Source organism: Micromys minutus (assembly GCF_963924665.1).
Source record: "Micromys minutus genome assembly, chromosome: 27".
NCBI lineage: Eukaryota > Metazoa > Chordata > Mammalia > Rodentia > Muridae > Micromys > Micromys minutus.
In genome coordinates this window covers 41528126-41554083 of record NC_137962.1, presented here as the reverse complement: position 1 = coordinate 41554083, position 25958 = coordinate 41528126, and the positions used below count along the sequence as shown (strand labels likewise).

The 25958-nt window shown below is 51.5% G+C and overlaps 1 protein-coding gene across 4 annotated transcripts in view; it reads left to right on the top strand.

The window, feature by feature from the left end:
• MROH1 (maestro heat like repeat family member 1) overlaps window positions 1-25949 on the top strand; it is a 65827-nt gene extending 39878 nt beyond the window's left edge. Inside the window, exons 15-44 of one of the 4 annotated variants that reach the window (XM_080939538.1) lie at window positions 2245-2352; window positions 2632-2776; window positions 2979-3019; window positions 3308-3449; window positions 3700-3752; window positions 4191-4298; window positions 4822-4941; window positions 5208-5330; window positions 7078-7224; window positions 7301-7327; window positions 8214-8336; window positions 8545-8624; window positions 8819-8933; window positions 9027-9122; window positions 9640-9744; window positions 11098-11233; window positions 11333-11445; window positions 12468-12620; window positions 17760-17914; window positions 21072-21237; window positions 21705-21901; window positions 23277-23414; window positions 23657-23771; window positions 24097-24243; window positions 24380-24568; window positions 24782-24937; window positions 25036-25170; window positions 25243-25345; window positions 25419-25484; window positions 25816-25949. In XM_080939538.1, the coding sequence (XP_080795664.1) occupies window positions 2245-2352; window positions 2632-2776; window positions 2979-3019; window positions 3308-3449; window positions 3700-3752; window positions 4191-4298; window positions 4822-4941; window positions 5208-5330; window positions 7078-7224; window positions 7301-7327; window positions 8214-8336; window positions 8545-8624; window positions 8819-8933; window positions 9027-9122; window positions 9640-9744; window positions 11098-11233; window positions 11333-11445; window positions 12468-12620; window positions 17760-17914; window positions 21072-21237; window positions 21705-21901; window positions 23277-23414; window positions 23657-23771; window positions 24097-24243; window positions 24380-24568; window positions 24782-24937; window positions 25036-25170; window positions 25243-25345; window positions 25419-25484; window positions 25816-25901 (3588 nt within the window). In that variant the 3' untranslated portion in view covers window positions 25902-25949. Of the gene's footprint in view, window positions 1-2244; window positions 2359-2631; window positions 2777-2978; window positions 3020-3307; window positions 3450-3699; window positions 3753-4190; window positions 4299-4821; window positions 4942-5207; window positions 5331-7077; window positions 7225-7300; window positions 7328-8213; window positions 8337-8544; window positions 8625-8818; window positions 8934-9026; window positions 9123-9639; window positions 9745-11097; window positions 11234-11332; window positions 11446-12467; window positions 12621-17759; window positions 17915-21071; window positions 21238-21704; window positions 21902-23276; window positions 23415-23656; window positions 23772-24096; window positions 24244-24379; window positions 24569-24781; window positions 24938-25035; window positions 25171-25242; window positions 25346-25418; window positions 25485-25815 lie in introns of all 4 variants that reach the window. The other 3 variants (XM_080939537.1, XM_080939540.1, XM_080939539.1) reach the window with 3 other exon arrangements.
• The last annotated feature ends 9 nt before the right edge of the window (window positions 25950-25958 follow it).

Here is a 25958-nt window from a genome sequence, read left to right as displayed (position 1 = left end):
TGCAGCAGAGAGAGAACAGGAAGTGGGCAAGCCCACTCAAAGCCTGCCCCAGGGCGTCCTTCCTCCAGCAAGGCTCCACCTTCTAAAGATTCCACAACCTCCACAAACAACACTACTAACTGGGACCAAGTGTTCAGGTATCCAAGCCTACTGGCAACATTTCTCCCTCCAACCACCAGGAGGTCATCTTCTTGTGCGTCTGTCAGTGAGCTATATGCTGTGCCTCAAACGGGACTACTGTGTCTCTTATATACAAAAACTAGATTTCTTTTTTATCTTATGTGTATGAACACTTGCCTGCATATATATGTGTATGCACACCACATGTGTGCTTGGTGCCTACACAGACCACAAAAGGGCAGTGGATCCCCTGGAACTGGAGTTATGGATGGTTGTGAGCCACCGTGGGTGCTGGGAATCACACCAGGTTCTCTGTAGGGGCAGTGTTCGGGTTTGCTCGCCCATCTCTTGAGCCTCACATTGTTTTATTTTTTGAGAAGTTCATATAAGGTATGTTGCTCATATTTACCCCCTCCACCCCAACTCCTCTCAGGTCCACCTTCTCTTTCTTATAAAATCACATTTACGTGTGTGTGTGTGTGTGTGTGTGTGTGTGTGTGTGTGTGTGTGTGTTCACACTAAACAACATATGGGAGTTGCATGTGGGTCTCTGGGATAGAACTCAGGGTATCAGGCTTGATGGTAATGCATTACCCACTGAGCCATCCCACAGGCCCAGCCTGCATTGTCTGAAAGGTTATGACATTGACTAGAGGTCATGGGTAACAGCCTACCTTTGGAGGAAGCCTGGCCACGGGTCAGTTTCTTCTTTAAAAAAAAAAAGAGGGGGGGATTCTGTGTGTGTGTGTGTGTGTGTGTGTGTGTGTGTGTGTGTGTGTGTTAGTGTTAGAGTTGGTGTGAATGGAGCAGTAGTTGCAGGAGGTTGTGAATTGCTCAGAATTGGTTGTAGGAACCAAACTCAGGTCTTCTGCAAGAGCAGCATACATCCGTAACCACTGAACCACCTCTCTGGCGGCTAATTTTCTTAACATTTTATTTCTTTTTGTGTATGTATAGATGTGTGTAGTTGCACATCCTAGTGTACTTGTGGAAGTCAGGGGAGAAACACCTCTGGGAGGTGTTTTTCTTCTCCTAACATATGGGTCCCAGTAAGTGCTCTCACATGCAGAGCCATTGCCAGCCAGGCTTTGAACTTTGAACTCTGCGTCTTCACAGTAGTTTGTAGGTTATTAGACAAGAACTGAAGAAGGCCAAGTCCTTTAGTTTTAGTTTTAGTCTTTAGTTCCAATTATTCGCTATTGAAAGATTTTTTTTTATTATTGGAAAAGTTGAATAGACTCCCCTAATGCGTGCTGTAAATTTGTTGTTGTTGTTGCTGCTGTTGAAATGCCATATTTGGTTGATATCCACAGACAGAGAAATGGAGGAGGAACGGGTGGGAAATGGTGTGAGGAGGGAGGGAAAACTGCATTCAGAGTGGAATTTTAAAGAGTTGTTTATATATGTGAGTACACTGTTGCTGTCTTCAGACACACCAGAAGAGGGCATCAGACCCCATTACAAATTGAACTCAGGACCTCTGGAAGAGCAGTCAGTGATCTTTAACTGCTGAGCCATCTCTCCAGCCTGAGAGAAGAATTTTTTAAACATCTATATTCTACCTCCTCCCCCTTAAATTAAAAATACTTATTTTGTGCACAAGTATGGGTGGATGGGGGCACCTTTTGGAGGTCAGAGGGCAATTTGTAGGAGTCGGTTCTCTCCTTCCACCATGTCAGTTCTGGGGATCCAACTCAGGTTATCAGGCTTGACAGCAAGCCAGGCACTTTGGAGTCAGTAGCTTATAGGACACAAGAACAGAGACAGGGCAGACAGAGGGAGGAAGGGGAAGAGAGGTGTGTGTGTGTGTGTGTGTGTGTGTGCGCGCGCGCGCGCGCGCACACGCGCGCAGGTATACACATGCCATGGACTACATATAGAGCTTAGAGGACAACTTTTAGGCCTTTCCTTAGGCCTTTGGATCTGAAAATCAAGCTTAGCTTGTCAGTCCCACGCAGCCTGAGTGATTTTAATGTGCTTGCCTGTGGGAGCTGATAGACACGCTCTCACGGCAGGGCTGGTGAGTCGGCCATGTTCCCTTTTCTGCCAGCCTTTCCCCTTCTCGTGCTAACCTTGGTGTGTGGACAGTCATCCACATTTTTCTCTCCTTTGTTTCTTCTCCAGCCGGAGAAGCCGTCCCCTGACGGGGAGGACCTGGCAGCAGACAGCGTGCGGGCAGTCAGTATCCGAACCCTCTACCTCGTCAGCACCACAGTGGACAGGATGAACAGTGTGAGTGTGCGTGTCTTTGACCTGAGACGGGCCACCTGCTTTCCCTCTCTGAGATTTCCTGCCCTCCCCGTCCCTGGCCTGGAGTGGAGTGTGTGGCCTCCAGAGGACGGTGGCTGGGCCGTGCTCAGAGGATCTCTCAGCGGTGGCTGGACACACTGTGTGTCTTAGTGTGGGCCCTGCTCCTGTATAGCTGTGGAGATGAAGTTCTGGCAGCTCTGCTTCCCTGGAGGCCACGCCCACCTGCGTGCAGTCCACAGACCGTGGCCCTCTGTCCTCCAGGTTCTCTGGCCCTACCTCCTCGAGTTCCTCACCCCGGTGCGCTTCACTGAGGCTCTCACCCCACTCTGCAGGAGCCTTGTGCACTTAGCCCTGAAGAGGCAGGAGGCAGGGGCAGATGATTTCCTCATCCAGTACAACTCGAATGGTGTGGAGGCCCAACCACCGTGCCCCTGACTGACCCCACCAGTGCCATGACCTTACACCTTATCCCCTCTCCGCTCTCTGCCCGTGCCCCACCCCCGCTGCTGCTTTTGTGGGCTGTCCCGCCCCAGCTGCCTGCTCATGCGTATGATCCCCATCCTTTATCCTATCCCTGCCTTGTAACTGTTTCCATGTTTCTTGTCCAGCAAACCTCCCGTCTCCCTTCGCTCTGACCACGAGGCTGCTGGTAAGCAAAGGGTCCATTACTGTGTGCAGGCACACGGGCTGACACCGTCCTTCGTGGGATATTCTCATATGTGGCAGCCTGACCGTGCTTACTCTCATAGAAGAGCTGAGAGTCCCTGTCAGCTCTGTGGCAGGCTGTGACCCTTGCCACCATGTCATTGGCACTCCTCCCTGCTGTGTTTGCTGGTTTCCCTTCACTCCAGGGAAGCTGGTGCCCAGGTTGGGCACTGTGACCGGGCGGTGCAGGTGGCTCCATGCTTAGGCAACCCCCTTTCTTCCCCTCCTTCAGGTTGTGTCTTCTAATCCCTACCTGGGAGATGGGCGTGGGGCAGCCTCCTTGCGCCTCCTGAAGGTTATGCATCAGAATATCCACCCTTTACTGGGCCAGCGGTGGGAGACAACCATGCCCGTGCTGCTGGAGCACCTGGATGGTGAGGCCTGTGGGCTAAGGGGCCCGTTAGCCATCCCTGACCCCACTCGCAGCCAGTATGTCATTGTGGCTGAAAGAAATAATCTAAGCTGTAATCTAAGAAAGGGCCTGGATGGCTAAAGAGGTGTTACCTGGTGACGTGAGGGAGGGGTGCAGACTGAGGAGGTGCTGGGCACGGAGGGCCCACTACTGCAGGCTGGAATGAGCCTGCCTGGCAGGACCCCAGCCAGTAGGTTTATTGGTCATTTCAGAGCACACTGAGGAAACCCTGACACTGAAGGAGTGGGAAGAAAAGCTTCTAGTGGTGAGAGATGCCTATCTGTGCCTTTCTGGGACATTCTGGGCCTAGGCACAGAGGGTTGGGGCAGCACATATGGGACTGGTGTGTCGTGCCTTCCTGGGGACTTGTCACCCAAGTTCACCTGGTGGTATGGCTCGGGAATGGGCGTGGCAGTGGGGGAGTCTGGGGTGAGGATGGCTGGTCTCAGATTCCTATACAGGGCATTCTACTCTTACCCAGCACCAAATTTGAGGGACTTTTGCTCATCCTGGACACAGAAAGTGTTCTTCCCTCCTTCCCCGGTCCCAGCTAGTTCAGAACCATTTGTGCTTCATCATTCCTCATAGCTACCCACCTTCCAAGATCACTTACCAACAGTCACCGCCAGGTTGTCAGGGGACCAGGCTGCTCCTTAGACTCCACCTCCAGCCCTCACTAACACTCTCATCCTTTCAACCGCAGTTCCTGCGAGACACCCTGGCCGTGGTGTCTGACAACATGTGGGCCTGTCAGCTGAGCCAGGAGATGTGCAAGCAGCTACCCTCTTACAGTGGGACTCCTCACGAGAAGGTGACAGGACAAGCACGCTGGGCTCAGGGGTCTCTCTCTGCACAGTCCCCAGTCCCAGCTCCTAGCTCGCTTTGAGTCTGTGATCTTTCCTGCCTATGCCTTTGTCTCCTGACCCTGGCAACCCTGGCCACGCCAGAAAAATCAAACAGGCTTGGGAGCCTTTTTGCTGCAGTTAACAGCTGGGGGATGGGGGTTTGCTGCCTGCTGGTTGTTCCTCAGACGCATCCTGGGGCTCATGGGGGACCCTTCCTATGTCCTGCCTGAAATACAGCTAGCTCTCCAAGGGACTGGGTATAGTGGTGCACACATTTAACCCCAGTATTGGGAGGTAGGCGGATCTATGAGATCAAATCCAACCCAGTCTACAGAGCTAGTCTCAGGACAGCTGGAGCCACACAGAGGAACTGCATCTCAGAAAAACGAAAGAAAAAAGAATACAGCTCTCCCATTAGCCATACCCACCAAAGGGCAGGTGTCTGTCCACTCAGGAGTCAGGTTCGTCTGCTCTCTACCTTTGTTCCAGAATTTCCTGTATAAGTGCATAGGAACCACACTGGGTGCTGCTTCAAGTAAGGAGGTGGTGAGAAAGCGCCTCCGAGAGCTGTTGGAGACGGCCCGATACCACGAAGAGGCAGAGCAGGAGGTAGGTGGTCCCCAGTGCCCAAGGCTGTCGGGCAGCTCTCATCTGCTTTCTCCGGCGGCCAGCCACAGGCACTGTGAGCATCTAGGTCCGTGTTTGCATGTGTGGCACACGGCTTGCTTCTCTACATATGTTCACATGTATTCAGTGTGCCGTTAGGCTTGTGTGTGTGGTACTTTGTGTATTGTACATGTATATTCCTCCCCACACAGCATGTGGGCAGGTGGGCCACTGTCCCCAAGTGTGAGCACACCGGTACATCTCCCCAGGGCCTCGCCTGTTGCTTCGGGATCTGTTCCATTACCCACCTTGAGGACACTCTAGCGCAGCTGGAGGACTTTGTGAGGTCAGACGTGTTTAGGAAGTCCACCAGCATCTTTAGCATTTTTAAGGTAAGATGGTCATTACCCAGGATGGCATCTCTGTGAGTTCATAACTGTCTGTGGTTGCTTCACTTTTCCTGTCTGCAGTAAAGTGGATTCCTGACCTTCGACGTCAGTTCTCTCTCAAGATGAAGGCTAGGGCTCCTTTCGCTCAAGCAAGAAAGCACTTTGCTTTGCAGCCTTTTGTGTCCTCCCTTCCCTCCTCCGGGCCTGGGCTCCCAGAAGCCCTAGCTGATCGGAGCGGTGTACCTCTAGCTGTGGGTTAGTGAGAGTTCTAAGTGGCAAGGGTCTGTGGTGACCAGTTTTCTGTTATGATGAAATACTTGAGGAAATCAACTTTAAGGAGAAAGATTTATCCTGCCTCCTAGTTTCAGAGATTTGGGTCCATTGGCATTTGGCCTGTGCAGGCCAGGGGTGGCGGTAGGGCAAGGTGAAGAGAGCTGCCCATCTCACAGGAGCCAAGAAACACACTTACCTCTAAACCTATGATGTTCTGAATCTGCCAAAGGGTTAATTCAGCACTTTTCAGCCTTCCCGATGCTACGACCCTTTAGTACACGTTGTGGTGACCCCCAATCATAAAGTTCTTTTCATTGCTACATCGTAACTGTTATTTCGCCACTGTTATGAATATCTGTTTTCCGATGGTCTATAAAAGGGTTGTTTGTCCCTCCAGGTTGAGGACCATGGGTTAGTCCATTGATGAGTCAGTCACTTCTCAAAGGTTTCCATCTTTGAACACTGCTATTCTGGGGACATGTGAGCTTTAGGGACATTTTCAAATGTTACTCCTTTAACCCCTGCAGCACTGGGGACACTTGAGCTCTGGGGACATTTCCTATCTGAACCGCCACAGCCAGGGAACTGAAAGCTGTACCCTCCTACGTGGCCAGGCTGTCTGTTCTTTGCCCTAAGTGCTTGGATTTTAAGAATCTCCCATTATGTCCAACTCTTTAACATTTTGCTGTCTCTAGTGAGTGCTCTCTCTGCTCATGGGACCTGAGGGTTGGCCCAGGTGTGCAAGGATACACCTATACACCCCTTCTTTCTCTGTCTCTTTTAAAGTGTTTTTAGATTTATCTACTTAGTTTTCATGTGTACCAGTGTCTGTGTGCCGTGTATGTAACCTGGTACCCACTGAGGTCAGAAGAAGGTATTGAATCCTCTGGAACTGGAATTGTGGATAATTGTGAGCCACCATGTATGTGGATGCTGGGAATTGAACCTGGGGTCCTCTGTAAGAACAAGTGCTCTTACCACTGAGCCATTTCTCCAGCCCCCTCTATATCTATCTTCAGACAGGGCCTCAACTATGTAGCCTTGGCTGGCATAGAACTTGATGTGTAGACCAGGTTTGCCTCAAATTCTAAGAGCTCTGCCTCTGCCTCCAGAGTGCTGGGATTGAAAGTGTGTGACCACATGTAGCTGCTGCCCCGCCCTGCTCCCCACCCCCAACCCCCTCCCCATACTGCCTTTTCTGATGTTGGTATCTACAAGCCCTAGTGTTCAGGTTGTTAGGCATCCAGCTTTCTTTCCACTGTTCCTTGGTACCACGGCCTCAGCCCTTTAGTTCCCAGTGGCACGCATGGGCCCCTGGGCTGCCCTTCTTCCATCCCTGGATGCTACCTCTGGTGTTCCTAGCCACCTCCGGCTGTTCCAGGAGTCTCGGACTATAGAAAGCACACTGCAGGGCAAGGCTCCCTGGGAGGGCAGCTCACTGAGTAGCTGCCGCCCTGCGGGTTTCTCTGCCTCCCAGGACCGCAGTGAGAATGAAGTGGAAAGGATGAAGCGCTCTCTGATCCTGTGCTATGGGCACGTAGCTGCACAGGCCCCTCGGGAACTGGTGCTGGCCAGGGTCGAGTCTGACATTCTCCGCAGCATGTTCCAGTGCTTCAACACCAAGGTGGGCGTTGCAGCTGTCTGCGTGGGCCAGTCCCACAACGCCAGAGTCTTAACCGATTTCACTCTTTGTTGTTTAGGTTCTGGGAATAAAGGTAGAGACCAAGGTATAGTGTTTGGCAACTATGTGTGAACTGTGCTTTTTCTCTCTGTCCTCTGGGCTGGGCTTTGGGGCAGAGCCAAACCTAGAGCTCACTGGGCTTCCCGGCCATGATGGTCCTGGGGAAGTGTCCTGGAGTACAGTTCTGAGACTCCTGCCCACTTCCCTTTGGAGCAGCACTTCCAGGAACTGTAGCAGCTAAGCTCCTGATGAGGGCAGAACATGGCTTCTCTGCCTCTGGATAATTGGTCCTGGGCTACATCCTTACAGTCAGCTGACAGGCCACCTACAGCTGTGTCCCCCACAGCCCAGCGATAGCTTTGGGCTCCTTTGGCTCTGTTCCCAATGCTTTTGGGGCTGCCTTTCTCTAGACTCCAGAGAGCACCTATGGGAGGGCGAGTTAAGCCCAGAACCATGGAAAAGGGCCAGAGGTTCTCTTGGTCTCATTACCATACTTCCTCTGTGATGTCCTTGATACTAACCTGACAGGCCTTTGTGAGGGGCAAGTCTTTCTTCCTGAGGAGTGGGGTCTCACAGGGTGAGGAGGTGGGCTGGATTGGGGAGGTTATTTTAGTTTCTTGGTCCACCCCTTCTGCCCCCTGCCCACAGGAGTAGAGGGTTGGCATTCTGCTTCTCAGAATGGCCTCTCTCATGTCTCCTGTGAAGCTGTTCCCTTGTGGGCCAAGGCCCTGGAACTTCCCCCCAGATCCTAGGTTCCTCCTTGGTTGGGAGGCTGTTGTAGGGCTTTTAGGTCACAGTGCACAGAGTTTCTGGCTGTCCAAGAAAGGGCATATACTCTAGCTTCTGAGGCTGGGTTCTGCTCTGTGGCTCCTCTGAATGCGGCAGTTCTGGGGGCAGGTGTGAAAGCCTCCTGCAGCCAGCTGTTCCCTCAGGACCCGGCCCTGAAGCTCTGCCTCGTCCAGAGCCTCTGCATGGTCAGCCAGGCCATGTGCAGCAGCACACAAGCCGGTTCCTTCCACTTCTCAAGGAAAGCAGAGCTGGTGGCGCAGATGGTGGTGAGTTTGGGGCAGTGAGCTAGCCAGCAGTGGAGGTGGGAACCAAGGAGGCCAGAGGCATGCATCCAGTGAGGCCACCTGGGGCTGAGTGGGTGCAAACAGAGCCCTGCACCTCAGAGGCCTCAACCACCCACTTCATGGAAGAGATGGGGAGCGGGGCGGAGGCTAATGTCTCCGCTGAGAGGCTGTTATATGCTGCCTCCCCAAGGAATTCATCAGGGCAGAACCCACAGACTACCTGAGAACACCCATTCGGAAGAAAGCCATGCTTGCCTGCACATACCTGGTGTATCCTTTCCTGCCTCTCAGCCCTGAGTGGGCCTGTGGACCTGTATGCAGATGTATAGACTGCATTATGTGGCTGAAGTATTGCGAATGTCACAGGAGCTGGACCATCCATGTAAGCCCAGTGGTTTCTGGGAGGACCAGGCAGGAGAAGATGTCATGGGGCCATTTATTAGTGCCCTTAACCTGCTGCTCAGCAACTTGGAGCCTGCCCTGGAGGAGCAGGCACAGGCAGATGTGGTCCACAGCTGCTTACACAGTGTCATGGCCCTGCCACCTGAGCCTGACGGGGAAGATGGTGTCTTCCAGGAGGTACTGCACGTCCAAGGGCAGGGCGAGGGTGAGCAGGGAGTGAGAGGCCTCTAAAAGAAATGGGATCACGCATGGGGCTGGCTCTCCTTCCAGCCCCTGTATCTGGACACGGTGCGTGCCCTTGAAGATTTGTTAACAAGACTGCTACAGCAGAACATGACCCCTCAAGGCCTGCAGATCATGGTAGAGGTGTGCTGTGGGTGTACACTGCTGGGGATGATGGAATTTAAGTATCCCACCTAGTTCCTGGCTCCTTCCCTTCCCCCTCCCCCACCGCGGTTAGGTACTATGGAGACAGTTTGCTAGTCTCTCTAGGGGAGGGGCATCAGAACACATCCCATCTGCCTGGACCACTCTGAGCAGACGGGACCTCTGCAATATTTCCCTTGACTACTACAGTGCTGGGATGGGGCACACGAGCCCGGGTGCAGTCTGCTAACCACTTGAGGCAAGCAAGATGAAGCACCACGCCCTGCTGTGGTCCTCCCAGTGCTTCCCTGGTCACAGTGTGCTGGGGCAGCACCAATCCCCCATCTAGGCATCCAGGGCCTAATAGGCTTGGATCATTCCCAGCCATGTCGAGTGGGCAGTGAGCTACAGCAGACCCTAACGTGGGAGCTGCCCTGGGGCCCACTTGGGATGTGGGCTTCTGCCCTCCCGGGCTGCTCCCCCAGCAGGCACCTGTGTCAGGTCCATTCTCCTGCAGCACCTGAGCCCATGGATCAAGTCCTCGAGGGGTCATGAGCGGGCACGAGCACTTGGCTTGGGTGCCTGCCTCCTGCAGTTCTTCCTGGAGCACTTGCATGTCAGTGTGAGTACTGGGCTCCTGACCTCACCCTTCCATCATACCTCACCCCTCCCTCCACCAGGCCTCACCCCTCCTTCTATCAGATTTTACCCCTTCCTCCATCAGACCTCACCTCTCCATCAGTCCTGACCCCTGCCTCCATCAGACCTCACTTCTCCATCAGTCCTGACCCCTCCCTCCATCAGACCTCACCCCTTCATCTGTCCTCACCCTTCCATCATACCTCACCTCTCCCTCCATCAGACTTCACCTCTCCATCTGCCCTCTGGTTGGTCCCAGGACAGCCTGCCGGCTCCCTGGCTTCCTGCTGCTTTCCACCCTTGCCTCACAGTCTTCTTTGACTAGGACCAAGGAACAAGGGGATAGGGTTACATTAGACTCAGACCAGGGTGAAGCACCCGCTCCTAGGAGGCTGCACTCAGCTCTTTATTGCTGAGCCACTTAGTTTTGTCTGGCACTGGCTGTGTTAATCAGATCTTTTTTAAAAATGTATGTAAATACAGTTGCTGTCTTCAGACACACCAGAAGAGGGCATCAGATCCCATTACAAATGGTTGTGAGCCACCATGTGGTTGCTGGGATTTGAACTCAGGACCTCTGGAAGAGCAGCCAGTGCTCTTAACCACTGAGCCATCTCTCCAGCCCCAATCAGAACTTTTTATCAGGAACAGAGTAGACTTTTACAAACATCTTTTTGTCCTCTATTGGAATCATCATGGACATTTTCTCATGATAATCTTGTTTTGGTGTGTGTGTTTGTCTCTTTTGGTTTATGTGGACATGCATTTAACCATACTGGGAACAACAGCCCCCTGTTCCCAAGTCTGCATCCTGCCTTACCCTTTCACTGCTGACCTGAAATTCCCCTTTCTTGTCTGGCAACTCTTGAGACGTGGAGTGTCAGGGGCATCTAGGCCTGCTTTGAACTGGGCACTGCCGAGGGGACCTGGGAGGGCATGGGTGTGTGGCCTTGAGTCAGGGCTGGGGATGTTTGCAGCCTCTGGCAGGCAGAAGGCAAGGCTGCTCTAAGGAGGGAGAGAGGCTCGTTACATAAGGTGAGCAGATCTTGAGAGGTGGACTGAAGCCCATGAGGATAAAGGGACTACACTGTCTCCTTCCCCTGTCCACAGACTTAGCACCTGGGGATTCACTTCAAGGGCGGTGGAGGAATCGGCAGAGTCCTTGTGCTTTTCTATAGCTCAAATCGAAGTGTCCCACTCCCTATGCTTAGGTGGCCTAGGCGTGGTGAGGAAAAGTTTGTTGAAGGGTCAGGCCACGTAGCCTGATATAGGTTGTGCTTGCCTATCCCCCAGAATCGCTATAGCCCAGTCCCCTCCGCCTTCCATCTCCCCGCAGACGTTGGTACCCTTCCACAACCTGGGTCTCCTGGTTGGTCTCTTTGCCCCTCGGTGTGCTGACACGTGGACTACTACCCGCCAGGAAGCTGTGGGCTGTGTCTACTCCCTACTGTACTTGCAGCTGGGCTATGAGGGTGAGCCCTGCTGGGGATGTGGGGACTGTGGAGGCAGAAGTTGGGTATGGAGTCAGACTGGAATCACTGGGGAAGCCTTCAGTCAACTCTGGCCCTTAGGCTTCTCCCGAGACCATCGTGATGATGTGGCTGAGCGTCTCCTCACCCTGAAAGATGGCCTTGTGCAGGCCGATCCCACCATCCTTTTCCACACTTGCCACAGCATAGCCCAGGTACTTATGGGATCCCAGCAACAAGAAAGAGGGGCTGCAGCATCTGGGGTGAAGGGACTTCCAAGGAAGCACTTGGCCCCTCTCGCTCAGCAGGCCCTGAGGGTTGGCTGTGAGCAGATTTCATTCAAGGAATTGGTGTTTGGGGCCCCATTGGGTCCACACTGCCATGTTTCATACCTGCTTCGGGATACCACAGTATGGTGTGCTCAGTGGTAAGGTCTTGGAGAATTCCCAAGAGGGATCTGAATTCCGGTTCTAGCTCTACAGCTCCCTGCTGCCTGCTCCCAGCTTCCCTACTGGACATATGGGTTTCCAGAGTTGGAGGACATGGTGCTGGGTGTTTCTGCTTCTGCGTAGAGCCACATTCCTGGACCAGCATGAGCCCTGTCTTTGATTCCAGGTGGCTCTGGCACTTTGTCTACATTTAGAAGCACAGCACGGGGCTAAAAAGTCTCTTTCGTGCCCTATATATATATATACTGTACTCCCTAGGTAGCTTATCCAGCCTGAACCACCAGCCAGATGTCTAGTCTGGAGCTCCGCAGAGCTCCCAGGACAGCCAAATTAGCTCCGCCTCAGTGAATCCTCTTTTGTGATCCTGTCTATGAACATTTCTGTTCTTTGTATGGTCAGGGTTTCTGGCAGGGGCTGATAGGAAGGGTCCCTGGGCCCTTTTGGGTAATGCTCAGTGTTAGGAAGCAAGGACTCAGTCCTGGATGGGTCAGAAGGGGCTGGGCTCTGTAACTGGGGCTTGGCAGTGTGGTGTTCTTCCTTCTGGTGTATTTCTGTGTTGGGGGAAAAAAGGAGGCTGAGGTGGAGGGTAGGGTCATGGGGCTCACTGAGGTGGGAAAGCTTCAGACCTGTCCTGAAATCCCTGTTTTCTAGAGAGCAGCTCCACACAGGTCACTCTCCTGTCCCCTGTGTGATCCTGGCCCTGCAGCTAGGATGAAGAAGGCCGAGCTAGGCCCCTGAGGTTCCCCTCATCCTACTTCTCTGTTCTGGCATTGCTTTTGCTTTTCTAGATCATTGCCAAGCGCCTCCCGTCAGATCAGCTCATCAGCCTCTTGCTCACCATGTTTGAGAGCCTGGGAGACCCAGACAAGAACTGCTCCCGTGCAGCCACAGTCATGATCAACTGCCTGCTGAAGGAGCGCGGCAACGTGCTGCTGGAAAAGGTGAAGGAGCGTGGGCGGGGACTAGGGCGGGGCTGAGGGGACTAGGGCGGGGCTGAGGGGACTAGGGCGGGGCTGAGGGCAAGGCGCCCTCTCTGAGTTCTGACTGTGTCTGCTCTGGGTCTGATACAGACAGATCTTATCTGAAGACTACTTAGAACTTGATAAAAGCAACTCTATTAAGAATTTAAGCCAAGCAGTGATGGCGCACGCCTTTAATTCCAGCACTCTAGAGGCAGAAGCAGATGGATCTTACAGGCCAGCCTGGTCTACAGAGGGAATTTGAGGACAGCCAGGGCTACACAGAGAAACCCTGTTTCAAGGAGGGGGAGGGGTGGAGAGTTTAAGAAGAAAAAGGAAGGTGCAAGCCTGGCACGGTTTACTCTCTGTTCTTAGTGCTAGCCGGGAGACTGAGCAGGGGCTCACTGGACCCGAGGAGAAAGACAGCCCAGCATGCTTGTACATACTTTAATTCCAGTAATCTGGAAGTGGAGATAAAAAAGATCAGGGTCCAAGGCCCCAGCCTCAGCTGTATAGGTAATTGGAGATCAGTCTGAGGTATACGAGCCCCCCCCCCCACATCCAAAGCCACAAACACTAACATTGAGCTGATATCTGCTGAGCTCCTGACTCTCTTACCAAAGAAGACATGCATGCACTATGTGACCAGGTCCCAGGGAGATTGCCAGCCATGGGACTGCAGGCTCTCATACAGAAACTCCAAGCTCACACACGGTGCCCAGAGGGTTGCAGCCCACATCTGTCCTCTACTGGTAGATTCCAAATATGACTTGGAAGCACCTATGGCTGGACATGGTGTGCAGTGAGAGTGAAGGCAGTCTCTGCACTCCGTCGCTTTGGATCTGGCCAGCTTCAACAGGCTGGGCAGCTGTAGAGTAGATTTAGAGTCCTGGAAGGTGTGGGCTCAACTCATTTGCTAGAGGGGATTTTTGAGGTTCTACCTTGAATTGAAGTCTCCCAGAAGAGGAGCTGGAGTGTCAGTTTACACCATCATCTACAGGCAGAGTCGCCTCTGTTGACACCCCAGGCTACCTCCATCTCCTGATACAAGTGTCCTGCAAATGGTGTAAACTGAGGTCACTCACGCTCCTCCTCCCACTAACCCGCAGCTTGCTGCTTGTCATGGATATCACACTGGTTCATCTGCCATCCCAGATTCCTTAGCCATAGGGTAACATAGCAGCTGTCTGAGGGTGCCCTCCAGTGGACACCCACCTGGAGAGTGGTGGGAGTTTTTACAAGGCTCCATTTCCTGTCTTTTGGTGATGAGCTTGTGATGTATTCCATGTTAGGATTTAATTTGCATTTTTCTGGTGACTGAGGGATAATTTGATGACTTCTCTTTGAGGACACTAGTTTTTGCCCAGTTCCATGTTAAATTGTCTGTGCTTTCCTTACCGATCTGTCGGAATACCTGGAGTATTCTGGGTTCTGCTAGTCGAGGCAGGAACTATGCAGTGAAAAAAAAAACAGAGCGTCTAACAACAGGAGCTTCCCCATGGTGTGGCCTCTAGACAGGGATGGTATCCATGTGCCACTGGATAACTTAAAAAGCCAGTGTTGTGAGGTACTGCCTGGTGGGATCCAGTGCTAGGAACCCATCTCTGGAAGAGCAAGACATTCTGATGGTGCACGCATGTGTGTGTGTGTATGTATGCTTGCATGCATTTAATTATTTGGGAGCAGGGGAACTTGTGGGTACCCATGACATAGCACATATGTTGAGTTCAGAAGACACCATAGGGGGTTTCACCATGTGACACTGGGAATATCCAAGTCTTCTGGCTTAACAGAAAGCATCTTTATCTGTTGAGCCACCTCACCAGCCCTTGTGTTTGGTTTTGTTGTAAATTGCATATGTGCATATGGATGTGTGAATGTATGTATGTATGTATGTATGTATGTATGTATGTCTATAAGAATGCAGGTGTCTGCAGAGGTCACAGGCATTGGAGCTAGAACTGCCAATTATGTGTCCTGGGAACCAAACTCAGGACCTCTGTAAAAGCAATATACACCCTTGAGCACTGAGCTGTTTATCCAGACTCATTGTTGTGATTTTGATATGTGTTTCTCTGGCAGTTAGTGAAGCTAAGCATCTTTGCATATGTAGATTGGCCATTTGTGTATTGCCTTTGGAAAATGTCTGTTCAAGCCAGTTTTTGTTGTTGTTTTAGACTTTATTATTAGTGTGAATGAGGCAACTTGAGTCATTTCTTTCCTTCCATCGCTCTGTGGGTTCTAGGGATAGAATTCAAGTCACCAGGCAAGTGCTTTAGCCACTGAGCAATCTTGCTGGCCCTCAGAGATTTCTAGTGGTTTTGTTGCCTTGATGCATTTTGGATACTAATCCCTTACGTGTATGATTTTCAAATACACGCTTCATCCTGTAGTAACCTACTCTGTTGATTTGTCCCTTCATACGTGAGTTTTGAGGTTGAGGTTGATGTCACCTGCTTCTCTCTCTTGCCTGTGCTCGTTTGGTGTCAAGACCCTTTTCAGAGCTTTATGGTTTTGGGGTCCCCCCCTTTTTTAAATAGAGCCAGGTATCCTTGCCTGTCTGAATTACTGAGCCCAGTCAAGAGTTTAGGCTTTGGAGTACCTGGCATCTCAGTTGTCTTGTAACTTGGCATATCTGACTTCTTGGCCCTTCAGGGTCAAGAGAAACCTCTCTACCCTGAGATACTCCAACAGACAGGCTGGTGCTGTTGGACTTCTGGTCCAACACCGAGTCACTGAGGTTTTAGAGGAGGCATGCAGCTAGACTAAAGTCCCACAGGGTATACCATGCTTGTGAATGAAACACACTGCCAAGCTGCAAGTGAGGCAAGGTGGGAGGGTGGTTAGAGCAGATCTTTAGCACCCATATCAGGCAATGGGAGGATGATCTTCCAAAGCGCAAAGGGAACACAGGAAAAAGGGCATATATGCTAATGCAAATGGCTAGGAGACAGAGAGACTCCATCACATGCAAACAGTCAGGAATGTGCTCAGGAAGTCATGTGACCCCTGGGAACACTCCAGGACACACGAAGAAAATAACACATGAATGTTCACAGCAGCCTTATGCAAATTCTACCAGTTTGTGAATGAGGGGAAAAAAATATGGTACCTCTCTCTGTACAATGAGAATGATGTTCCAAAACATCTGCAGTGTAAATGAGCCCTGAGAAGCACTGTACCTAGTGAAAGCCAGAAGAAGCAGCATTGTGCACTGTGTGAGCCATTTATATGAAATCGTCAGAACAGGCAGTCCACAGAGAAGAATGTAGAGTTGAGGTTTGTGGGGCTGGGAAAGAGGTGCGACGGGATTCCTTTGGGGGTTATGAAAAGTTCTGGAATTGGATTATGATTGCATGACTGCCAGTGTGTTAGAACCACCACAGTGGGACCACCCCTTTATGAAGCTGTTGTGAACAAATGACACAGGCCAAGCTGATAAGGCAAGAGTACTCCCAGGTGCTGAGGACAAAGGGAAGGGGCCACAGAGACCAAATGGAGCCTGTCTATGTAGACAGAAAGTGGGTTTCTGGGCAGAACTTAGATGTGAAGGTGGGCTTCGAAGACAGAATGATAAGGACACTGCTCCCATTACCAGGTCACTGGTCATACTTGGTCACTGCTGTCATAGTTGGTAGAAAAGTGCACTTTTCAGAATTGGTAGGCTGGGAACAAGGACCAATGCTAAAACATCTCCTAGAGACTCAGTAACTCTTGTTACAACTTCAGAGAGGAGCTGGGAGTATGGCTCAGCCCTAACAAGATCCCAGCAAGCACAGCTTCCCACACAATCAGCAAACTTTCTAGAAGCTAGAAGTATCAAGGAAGCTTTTAGTTGCCAGTGGCCGGACACCATAAGCCCGTTGAGGCCACAGCTGGGGCAGGACACAGATGAGCAGGTGGGTAGGAGTCTACTCTGTGAGTGAATCACGGGTGCTTAGCTTCTTGTACCCAAGTACCTCATTGCTGTCAACCCGAGGACACTGCCATGTGTGGTCTATATTTTCAGCCTCCTGAACCCTTTCTGGATTCACCAAGGAGATGGGGCCGTCTCCGTTGAACCTAGAATTTTTTCAGTGCTGGGGGACTTTTTGGTCCCGTCTAAGAGTTCCCTCGACAAGGGGGTGAGGATGGAAATGACTGACTCTGGTCAGAGTGTTCACTATTTTCACGAGCTAAATGACATTTAAAAAAAATAATTTTATTATTTATGAGTACAGTGTTGTTGTCTTCAGACACACCAGAAGAGGATATCAGGTCCCTTTACAGATGGCTGTGAGCCACCATGTGGTTGCTGGGAATTGAACTCAGAACCTCTGGAAGAGCAGCCAGTGCCTCTTAACCGCTGAGCCATCTCTTCAGCCCAATAAATGACATTTGCTTCTGTGATCTGTACGTGCAGATTTGGCTGAATGTGTTGGGGGAGGGGTACTTTCCATATGTAGAGCCAGAGGAGATTCATAAGCCAAGCTGTCCGAGGCTGCCTAGAGCAGTCCACGTTTTGGAGAAGAGTGAGGCTGCAGACCCACCCACTACAGAATGTAGTTCTAAAGAGGCCAGAGCTTTCCCACTCACTCATGTTCCCCAGTGTTTGTGTTGCCTGCTCTGTACAGGCACTGCTTCAGGCCCCGTCCTCCTCTTATTCACAAGTCCATTGCCCCTACTTTGTCCCCCCTCCCTGCCTCCTAGCCTGTTTTCTCATATGGGTCCTGCCTTTAGCAGACAATGGCTGAGTTACAGGAACACTGTGGAGGCTCAAGGGACCTCTTTTACCTTGTGCTCCGTAATCACCTACTCTGGATCCCACCTCTTCCCTTCTCTACAGTGCTAGGAATCTAAACCGGGATAGTCTCCAGCAGATTGGTTAATGCACTACCACTGGGCCATGGCCAGTGGTCTTTTCATTTCTCATGTGGGATCTTAGCTACTCACACCCGTGGGGGGATTGTCTTAGACCTTATTGCTATAAGCCTGTAGTCAAGAGCTCTACATTTCTAAGGACTTTCTTTCTTATAGCCTAGGCTATGGAACTGAACAGATATCTGTGTGTGCCTGGTGTGGATGTGTGCCGAGCTACAAAACCTGACTGCAACATCCCACTTGAGCCTGTCCTGTCTGCAGGTACCTGAGATTGTGAGTGTGTTACGAGCCAAGCTGCGGGATACCCAGGAGGAACATGTCCTACCAGCTGCCCAGCACAGCGTGTACCTCCTAGCATCTCAGCACTGCGAGGCTGTGGTATCCAGTCTCCTGGGAAGCCCCCTGCCCTTTGACAGGTACTCAGTACCCTGAGCTTGTTTGGTGGAAGCCATACTCCATCTTTGGGGCTTCTTTTTCCTGCATGGCATAGTGCATGCTCCTTCAGCACTTCTCCTACTTCTGCAACCTAAATTTTTTTATGAGTCCCCATGGACCTAGGCTTGTGAAAAAGATAATCAAATTGACAAAGGACCTATCTCTCAGGTACTCAAGGCATCTGTCCCTCTCCATATGTCTTGAGATCCTGGGTTAAGACCCTTCTTGGACATACCTAAGCCAGGCTTTCTATAGCTCTCCCTGGTGGTCACTGTCCTTAACCTCTCTGGCACTAAGACTACCTGGTTGCTGTGCTTCAGTGACTCACCAGCATACTCAACACCTGTGAGCAAAACCTCACCATGACCACTGTGGGCCCCTCGAGGAGCCTAGGAACCGTGTTTACCGTATATTGATTAATGCATCTCCCTAAATCATCTCTGACCTCATCAAGTAGTCCTCTGTTTCTTCTTGTCAGCCTTTCTTTTTCTCCTGTCCTGATGGTATTGATCTCACCTTTCTTTGTAGTCTTAGTTGGGGCCAGAGGTTATCCTTAAGGCCACTACTGAGCCAGATGGTGTGGCCCCTACGTGTGCGTCCCTGCTGTTAAGGTACATGATGCATGTATCACTGCCAGCTTGTATTCGTCAAGCTCGGAGGCTGCTCATTAGGAGTGACTGTGTGTGTGTAGGGGGGCTGTTTGTCTCTCTTCTCTGTCTCTCCTGTGTATCTGTGACTCTCTTGAGTGTGCATATGTGTGATGGGAGTGTCCCTAGAGGCCAGAATAGGGTGTAGTATCCTTGAGAGTTACATGTGGTTGTGAGCCATCCCAAACAGGTGTTGAGATCTGAACTCTTAAGGAACAGTGAACACTCGTAGCTGCAGAGCCATCTCTCGTGCCCCTCCTTCATTCCTAGAGTGTGGAGTTCTCATTTAGTAACCTCCTTACATACGCCCCAATGGGATCTTCTGCAGTTGTTTCACCTCCCACTGAGACAGGGATGTGCATGGGAGGGCTCGCAAATCCTGGTACCCCTGCCCGGTTCTCTGTGCTTGCAGACTTCTGCTTGGATGGGAGCGGAAGAGGTGTCCAGCCTCCAGGTCCCATTTACTCTTCAGCTGAGCCCTCAATCTGCCCCCAGTGCCCCTCTGCTGCTTGGGGGGTGGGGGGGCTGGAGGGGGCTTTGCCTTATCATGAGCTCTGAGAGTGGACTGAGACTCCCTTTGACTTACTTGGTTAGTATACTGCTCTTGACACAAGGTGGCTTGCTCTTACTGCTGAATAGTGTGGCCATGTCTTGTCTACACTGTACATTCCCAGGGATGATCATAAGCCTTTCTATTCTGGGCTGTTAGGAAGTAGTGATATTTTAACAGTTTCTGCAGAGTAGAGCATAAAGAGCCTGTCGCATACATGTGGGAATGGGGCAGGTCAGTGAGCTATGCCAAGTCTGTGTGCTAAGATGGGACTTCATGTTTATATGTATTTAATTTACTCATTTATTATATATAGGTACACACCAGAAGAGGGCATCAGATCTCATTACAGATGGTTGTGAGCCACCATGTGGTTGCTGGGAATCGAACTCAGAACTTCTGGAAGAGCAGTCAGTACTCTTAACCACTGAACCATCTCTCCAGCCCTTTATTTTTTTATGTATTTCTTTTTTAAAAAATTTAGACTTCATGTTTATAAATGGTTGGGAAAGATGCAGATTTGTGATGTGCTGCTCTGAATACAAAGCACTGCAGCAAAGGGTGTAAGGTCCACGGAACCTTAACTGTGCTCTGGCCTTATGGGTGGTGTGCAGCCATCCATCAGGGGAACTGAGCCTGGCTTCAAGACACTCAGTGCTGGTGTGAATCCTTCCCAGCACTGGACATGGCTTCTTTCTCACAAACTCTTGGGTCTTGCAACTTGGAGATGTTTCCAGTGGTACCCATGAAATAAGTGTCACATTTTCTAGCTTATGTTGGTTGCTGTGAAGGGACCCACATGGGACTAGTTCGTGGTCTTTGTAAGATGAATGTTCTGCATCTTGCTGCTGCCTTAGTCTATTGGACCTCTGAATTGTACAGCAGTGTTGCAGTCTAACAGGCTGACCTTAAATGTGCTCTGTAGCTGAGGCTGCCTTGAATTCATGACCCTCTTGCCTCCACTTCTGGGGTGCTAGGATGACTAGCATGTACTTGGTCTCAATTGCAGACAACTCCCCCACCCCCAGATATTTGTTCTCTCTCTATGCTAACTTTACTGTGTACCTGTCCATCCTGCCTTCTGAACTCCTCTTTGCTCTCTGTTAAATCCTAGGGAGTGCCCCTCCCCCAGGATCTCACTGTGCACTTCTGGCTGGCCTAAAATTTAAGAGATCTGCCTACTGGGTACTGGGATTAAAGGCATGTACCATTATGCCTAGCTCTACCCCAGCCCCCCAATTTACCTGTTCTCTCACCTGCTTTATCTGGGCTGATAGCAATATGTCTAACAAGTGTGTTATGTCCTTGATTTCTAAAGTCTCTTTGGTTCTCTTAATTTTATTTTTGTATGTATGTGCATGCCACAGAAATGAGGACACAGGACTAGCTTTGGAAGCTGGTTCTTTCCTTTTGCTGCCTGAGTCCCGGGGACTCAATTCAGATCATGGGCCTTGGTGACAAATCCCCTCAGTCATTAAGCCATTTTGCAGGCACCAGTTCTCTTGCTATTTGTCATGTTTCGGCAGTACACGGCTGCCTCTCAGGTTTGGGGCATTGCGGTGAGGTGGACAGGCTCTCCTGCCACCTGCAATGCTCGAGCGTTCTCCTCATGCCTCTCTCTTCCTTGTGTGCTGTCCCAGAGGCCTGGGATTGATGCTTCCTCTGCAGAAGCCCAATCTTTACTTCTGGCAACTTCTTAGAGACCCTATGCTTCCTGCCTTAGGTCCTCTATGTACATACAGGCCAGCAGTTTTCCTCCTGCCTCTACTGCCAGCCATTTCCAGACCCTGGGGTGCAAGTTCAGATCTGACATCAGGACAGCATTTCCCTCCCAGCAAGATCTGATTCTGGCATGCCTGAGCCTTGTGGAACCAGGGCAACTGCAGCATAAGGCAGTGTTGCAGCCAGCAATGGTGAAGATGCATTTCCTTCTGGTTGCAGGCACACCTGCGCCCTGTGGCGGGCACTGGCTGTGGAGCCCAGCCTCACTGCTCAGGTCTTAGAGCTGCTCCTGGAGAAGATGAGCAAAGACGTCCCGTTCAAGGAGAGCCGGGCCTTCCTTCTAGGCAGTAGTGCTGACAGAGTAGCTACACTGCTTCCCCTTGCGGTGAGTAGGGACTCGGGGCTACCTTACATGCTGCCCCTGCCCCCACATGAGGCCTGGGTACCCCAAAGGCACCTGGCAGCTGTGCTGGGGCTCATAAAGACCAGCAGGTGTTAGCTCCCAAGGGAGCACACTTCACATTTTATCCTGTGGAAAAAAAAATAAAACCAGCCCAGCCACACTCTAAGCAATAAAGCAGCTGTGAGAATTTCCTCTCCTTTCTAAGGAACCAAGAACAGATGGGCTGAAGTTTGTCCCTTTCTCCTGCCTAATGCCCAGAGGACGGAGCTATACTGGGTCCTATCTACTCTGTGGCTTCTTGGGTTCCTCCTACCTCTCCCTAGAGACTCAAAACTTTACTGTATGTGGGGTTCATGCTAAGGTTTGGACCCCCTTTGAATCCTGGAGTATGGGTACAGGAATTACTGTGGTCTAAAGGGAGATGTGACCTTCTAGTGGCTCTGCCCCAGGCCACCTGTGCACTGTACGAAGTCCTGTCTGCCCCATCATCTGGCACTGTGGTACTGGAGCTCTACCCTCAGCTGTTTGTAGCACTCCTACTACGAGTTAGCTGTACCGTGGGCGTCCAGCTGCCCCGGAACCTGCAAGCCAAGGAGCGGAGAAGCACCAGCCCAGCCAGAGCGGCCAGGAACCTTGATCCCTGCAGGTAAGGGGATTCTTACCTGTCACCCCATGCTTACTCTGTGAGTGCATGTATGGTGCTGGAGACATGTCAGCTGCCTGGCCCTGAAGAAGACATAAAAGACCTTGTCTGAAGTGTAGTGGGCTTGGGGGTGACTTTGTTTCCAAGAACCAGGATCTCTTCTGGGAGCAGGTTGGGATGATCATTTGTGACACCATTAATGAGTTTTCAAGTCTGGATGCTTCCTGGGTTTCTTCTCATCTCTGCAAGTAGCTCCAGGCTGGAGTATTAAGGTGTCATTTGGCTATGCCGGCTGGGGCTAGGGAGCATTCAAACATCAGATTGCTTTTTGGTTGGGCTGAACCTGTACTGTACAGCACCATAACCTTGATGGGTGTTAACCTCCCACTGGATGCTACCAGCTAAGGTCTGACATAGCATGCAGGCCAGCAAGGGCTACCCTCTGCCTAGACTAGTGCTGCATGAGCTGGACGCTGCTCTCTCTCCCATCCTACTGTCCCACTTGGCGGCCATGGTCTTTCCTTACCGACCCCTGTAGCCAGAGGTGAAATATCACCTAGTGAGTCTTGTGTTGTGCTACCCCTGAACCCCAGATCTCAGGGTCCACCTTCTAGGATCCTGTGCATACAGGACACTGCAAATGTATCAGAGTTATGGCACTGGAGGGCCATGCATTTCTGCAAGGGGTGTTAGTCATTTTGATAAGCCACATTGGCACAGCAATGTTTAACTTCTTCCCCACAGTGGAAGGGTATATCTTAGAAGGGGCCAAATTCTAATTCTAGCTAAGCTTAGGAAGCACACCATTAGTCCTCCTGCAAGAGACTGGAGTCAAATGCTTGCCATAGGAACTTAGGGAATAAGCCAATAGGGAATAGCCCTGCCTCACAATTACCCCATCCCTAGCCGAGCTGATGTTTTATTGTGGCCTCGCTTAAGGATCTATTCAGCCTCCATAAGTTAGGCAGGAGCCTCTATTTCCTCAAGATAGACACAGATTATATCCAGGTCCAGGCTCAGGGATGGACATGTTTTAAAAACTAAGTCTGTGGCCTTTGTGTGTATCTTAATGATTCTGGATATTTTCCTGAAGACCAATCTAGCTAGTTCACCTCCAGGCCAGCAAATTGGCCTTTCCTTGAGCCCATTATTAATCCTAATGAGCATCCACAGGTCTCTTCTGAGTCAAGTCCTTGAAGGATTGGCCTGGGCAGCCATGGGAATTTTCCTGGATATGCATGCAAGGGAGCTACACTCCCAGGTGACTTGCCAGCATTTGCTGGTCTTGGTAAAGGGAACAAGTCAGAGAACCTGTTAGCTCAGCAAACGGCATTCAGAGCAGATGGGCCATCAGATACCACCCACTCTACACCAACAGCTCTGCAGTGGATGCCCTTCAGGCCTTGCTGCTCCGGAGTGGCAGCCAAGATGTGCTGCGTTGTGTTGAAGTGGAGGGAGGCTGGGAGCTGCTCAGAACCTCAGCAAGGCATGAAGATGGTGTTGCCCAGCTGGCCAGGTAAGCAAGCCACATCCTGTCCAGGAGGGACATCTGAGGGCATGGGACACACACTTGTCAACAGGTACAGAGAAGGGGTATCCTGTGGGCTAGAAAAGGGAGAAAGCCTGAGAAGTCCCCACAGGGTCTGGAATAGAAGCCTAGGGTTCTAGCCATGTAGAGTGGGAGGTAAAGTACTCTTGGGGCAACATGAGCTTGTCCCGGGGTGACTAGCTCCTGCCTTTTGGGGTCTCCTCCCCTAGTTCCATGGCAAAGTATGCTGGCCCCCGACTTCCTCTAGTGATGAAGGCACTCGGGTGCACACAGAACAGCGTGTATGAGATCCAGAGGATTACTTCTACAGCTTTCCTGGCTGAGGTAGGACCTTGGGGAGGAGATACATAAGCCTTGGGTTTTGAAATGATAAGATGCTTTGGTCTTGGGATTAGTGGGATGGAACATGGGCAGATGTACCCTATAGGCAAGCTTGGCCTCCCCAGTTCTTGCTTAGCCTCACCTGGTAAAACCCAGGGTTAGGCCTAAGTCAGGTCAGAGAGCCTGTTTTATCAATAAGCCTCTGAAGAACGGAAGGCCAGGGTAGGAGCAGGCCCTCAGCTTCCCCTTTGCAGGAAACCCATAGCTATTTGGACCTAAGCTGATGAGGGTCAATCGGCACAAATGGTCAGAGCAGCTCTGCCTCCAGCTACTCAGCAGTAATGTGGTCAATGACCTGATGCTCCTGGAACCACTGCTGGACAACCTGACAGCCCGGCTGAAGGACTCAAGCGCGAGTGTACGGCGTCTAGTGCTCCGCGGTCTGGCCAACATGGCCTCTGGTTCACCTGACAAGGTGGGCTGGCTCCCCAGGAGGCCAGGAGATATGGCTGAGTATAAGGGGCAGCATGGGGAAGCTTATCTAGCTTACCACTGCTTAGGGAAAGGGGTTTGCCTGGAGGGTGGGTCACCTGAAGGCAGATGTCTCCTAGGTGCGAGCTCATGGCCCGCAGCTCATGACAGCCATGGTCAGCGGACTGGATGATGGTGATGAACCACACAGTCTAGTGGCCTTGGAAGCCATGGTGGGACTTTCACGGCTTCTGGATCTAGTGGAGCCATGGGACCTACGCTTGGTGCTGCTGCACACAACCATTCGCATCCGGCCCTTCTTTGACAGTGTAAGCTGCATGACGCCCGACATATCCCTGTGAGAGAGCCTTTGTTTACATCAAGCACTGACTGCTTTGCTGAGTTTGGTTCCCCAACGATCTTATCCTCTGTGTTGGCCTTCGACCTCCTATACTCACTATTGCACAAAAGTAGGGGGCTCAGAATGTAGAGAGGCCTGCCTAGGAAGGGAGGCCAGTACTGACATGGCTGCACCCTGCTAGGAAAAAGTGGAGTTCAGGACCGCATCCATCCGCCTTTTTGGACACCTCAACAAGGCCTGCCATGGGGACTGTGAGGATGTCTTCTTGGAGCAGGTCGTGGGTGGGTTGGTGCCACTCCTACTGCATCTGCGGGACCCCCAGGTTCCAGTGGCCAGTGTGAGTGACCATTGGGTTTAAAGGAAAGGGTGCTGGGCTCAGCCTAACCTCCTCCAGCCCCATGAGGACCTTGGGCTTAGAACCCAATTATGTCACAGGCATGCAAGTTTGCCCTGTGCATGTGTGTCCCCCACCTGGAGTGTGCTGAGCTGGCAGCTGCCTTCTACAAGTACCTGCAGGAGGGCCGCAGTGTGCACTTTGGGGAATTCCTCAATTCCACGTGCAAGCACCTGGTGAGCTGTTTGTGGGAGCCCCTCCCTAGGGTGGGCTGAGGACCCTCACCCTCTGACCCTAGTGTTCTCCAGATGCACCACTTCCCTGACCTGCTGGGCCGCCTAATTAGTACCAACCTGTTCTACTTCAAAAGCAGCTGGGATGATGTCAGAGCTGCTGCCCCCATGTTCACAGGTAAGCAGGTGCTTTCCTTACCCGAGCACACCTCCCAGTTTATATACCATACAGCTTATCCCACCTGCTTCAGGGTTCCTGGTGTTGCATGCAGAGCCTGAACAAAAGACTCAGGTGGACTTGGAACAGCTCATTGTAGGTGAGCACACCCCTAAACCCAGGACACATGGCTCCCTACCTTCCCATCTCTGTTGGGGCTCTGCTGACCCTGTAGGCACCCGCGGGGACTAAGTGATTTTCCTGGATTTCAGATTTTTTTTTCCTTGTCACTGGTGACCTCATCGTCTCTAGTAATTCACGGAAACTTCCTAACTGTTCCAAAAGAGCTTAAAAAACACTAAAAAAGGAAAAACTATCTTTCCGTTGGCTCCCGAGCCCTCCCAGCAGAGGCCCGTCTGTTAGAAAGGCAGTGGACCGCCCCACGCACAGGCCCAGGCATGTGCACTACTGGCCTGTTCCTCTGCCCACAGCCCTGCAGCTCCTCCTAAAGGACCCAGTGCCTGGGGTACGAGAGAAAGCTGCTGAGACACTGGGCCGTCTGGTGAAGTTTGCCTGAGGCTGACTGTACTCCCACAAGCAATACACAGCTTGTCCTGCCTAGAGGACCGTCTGC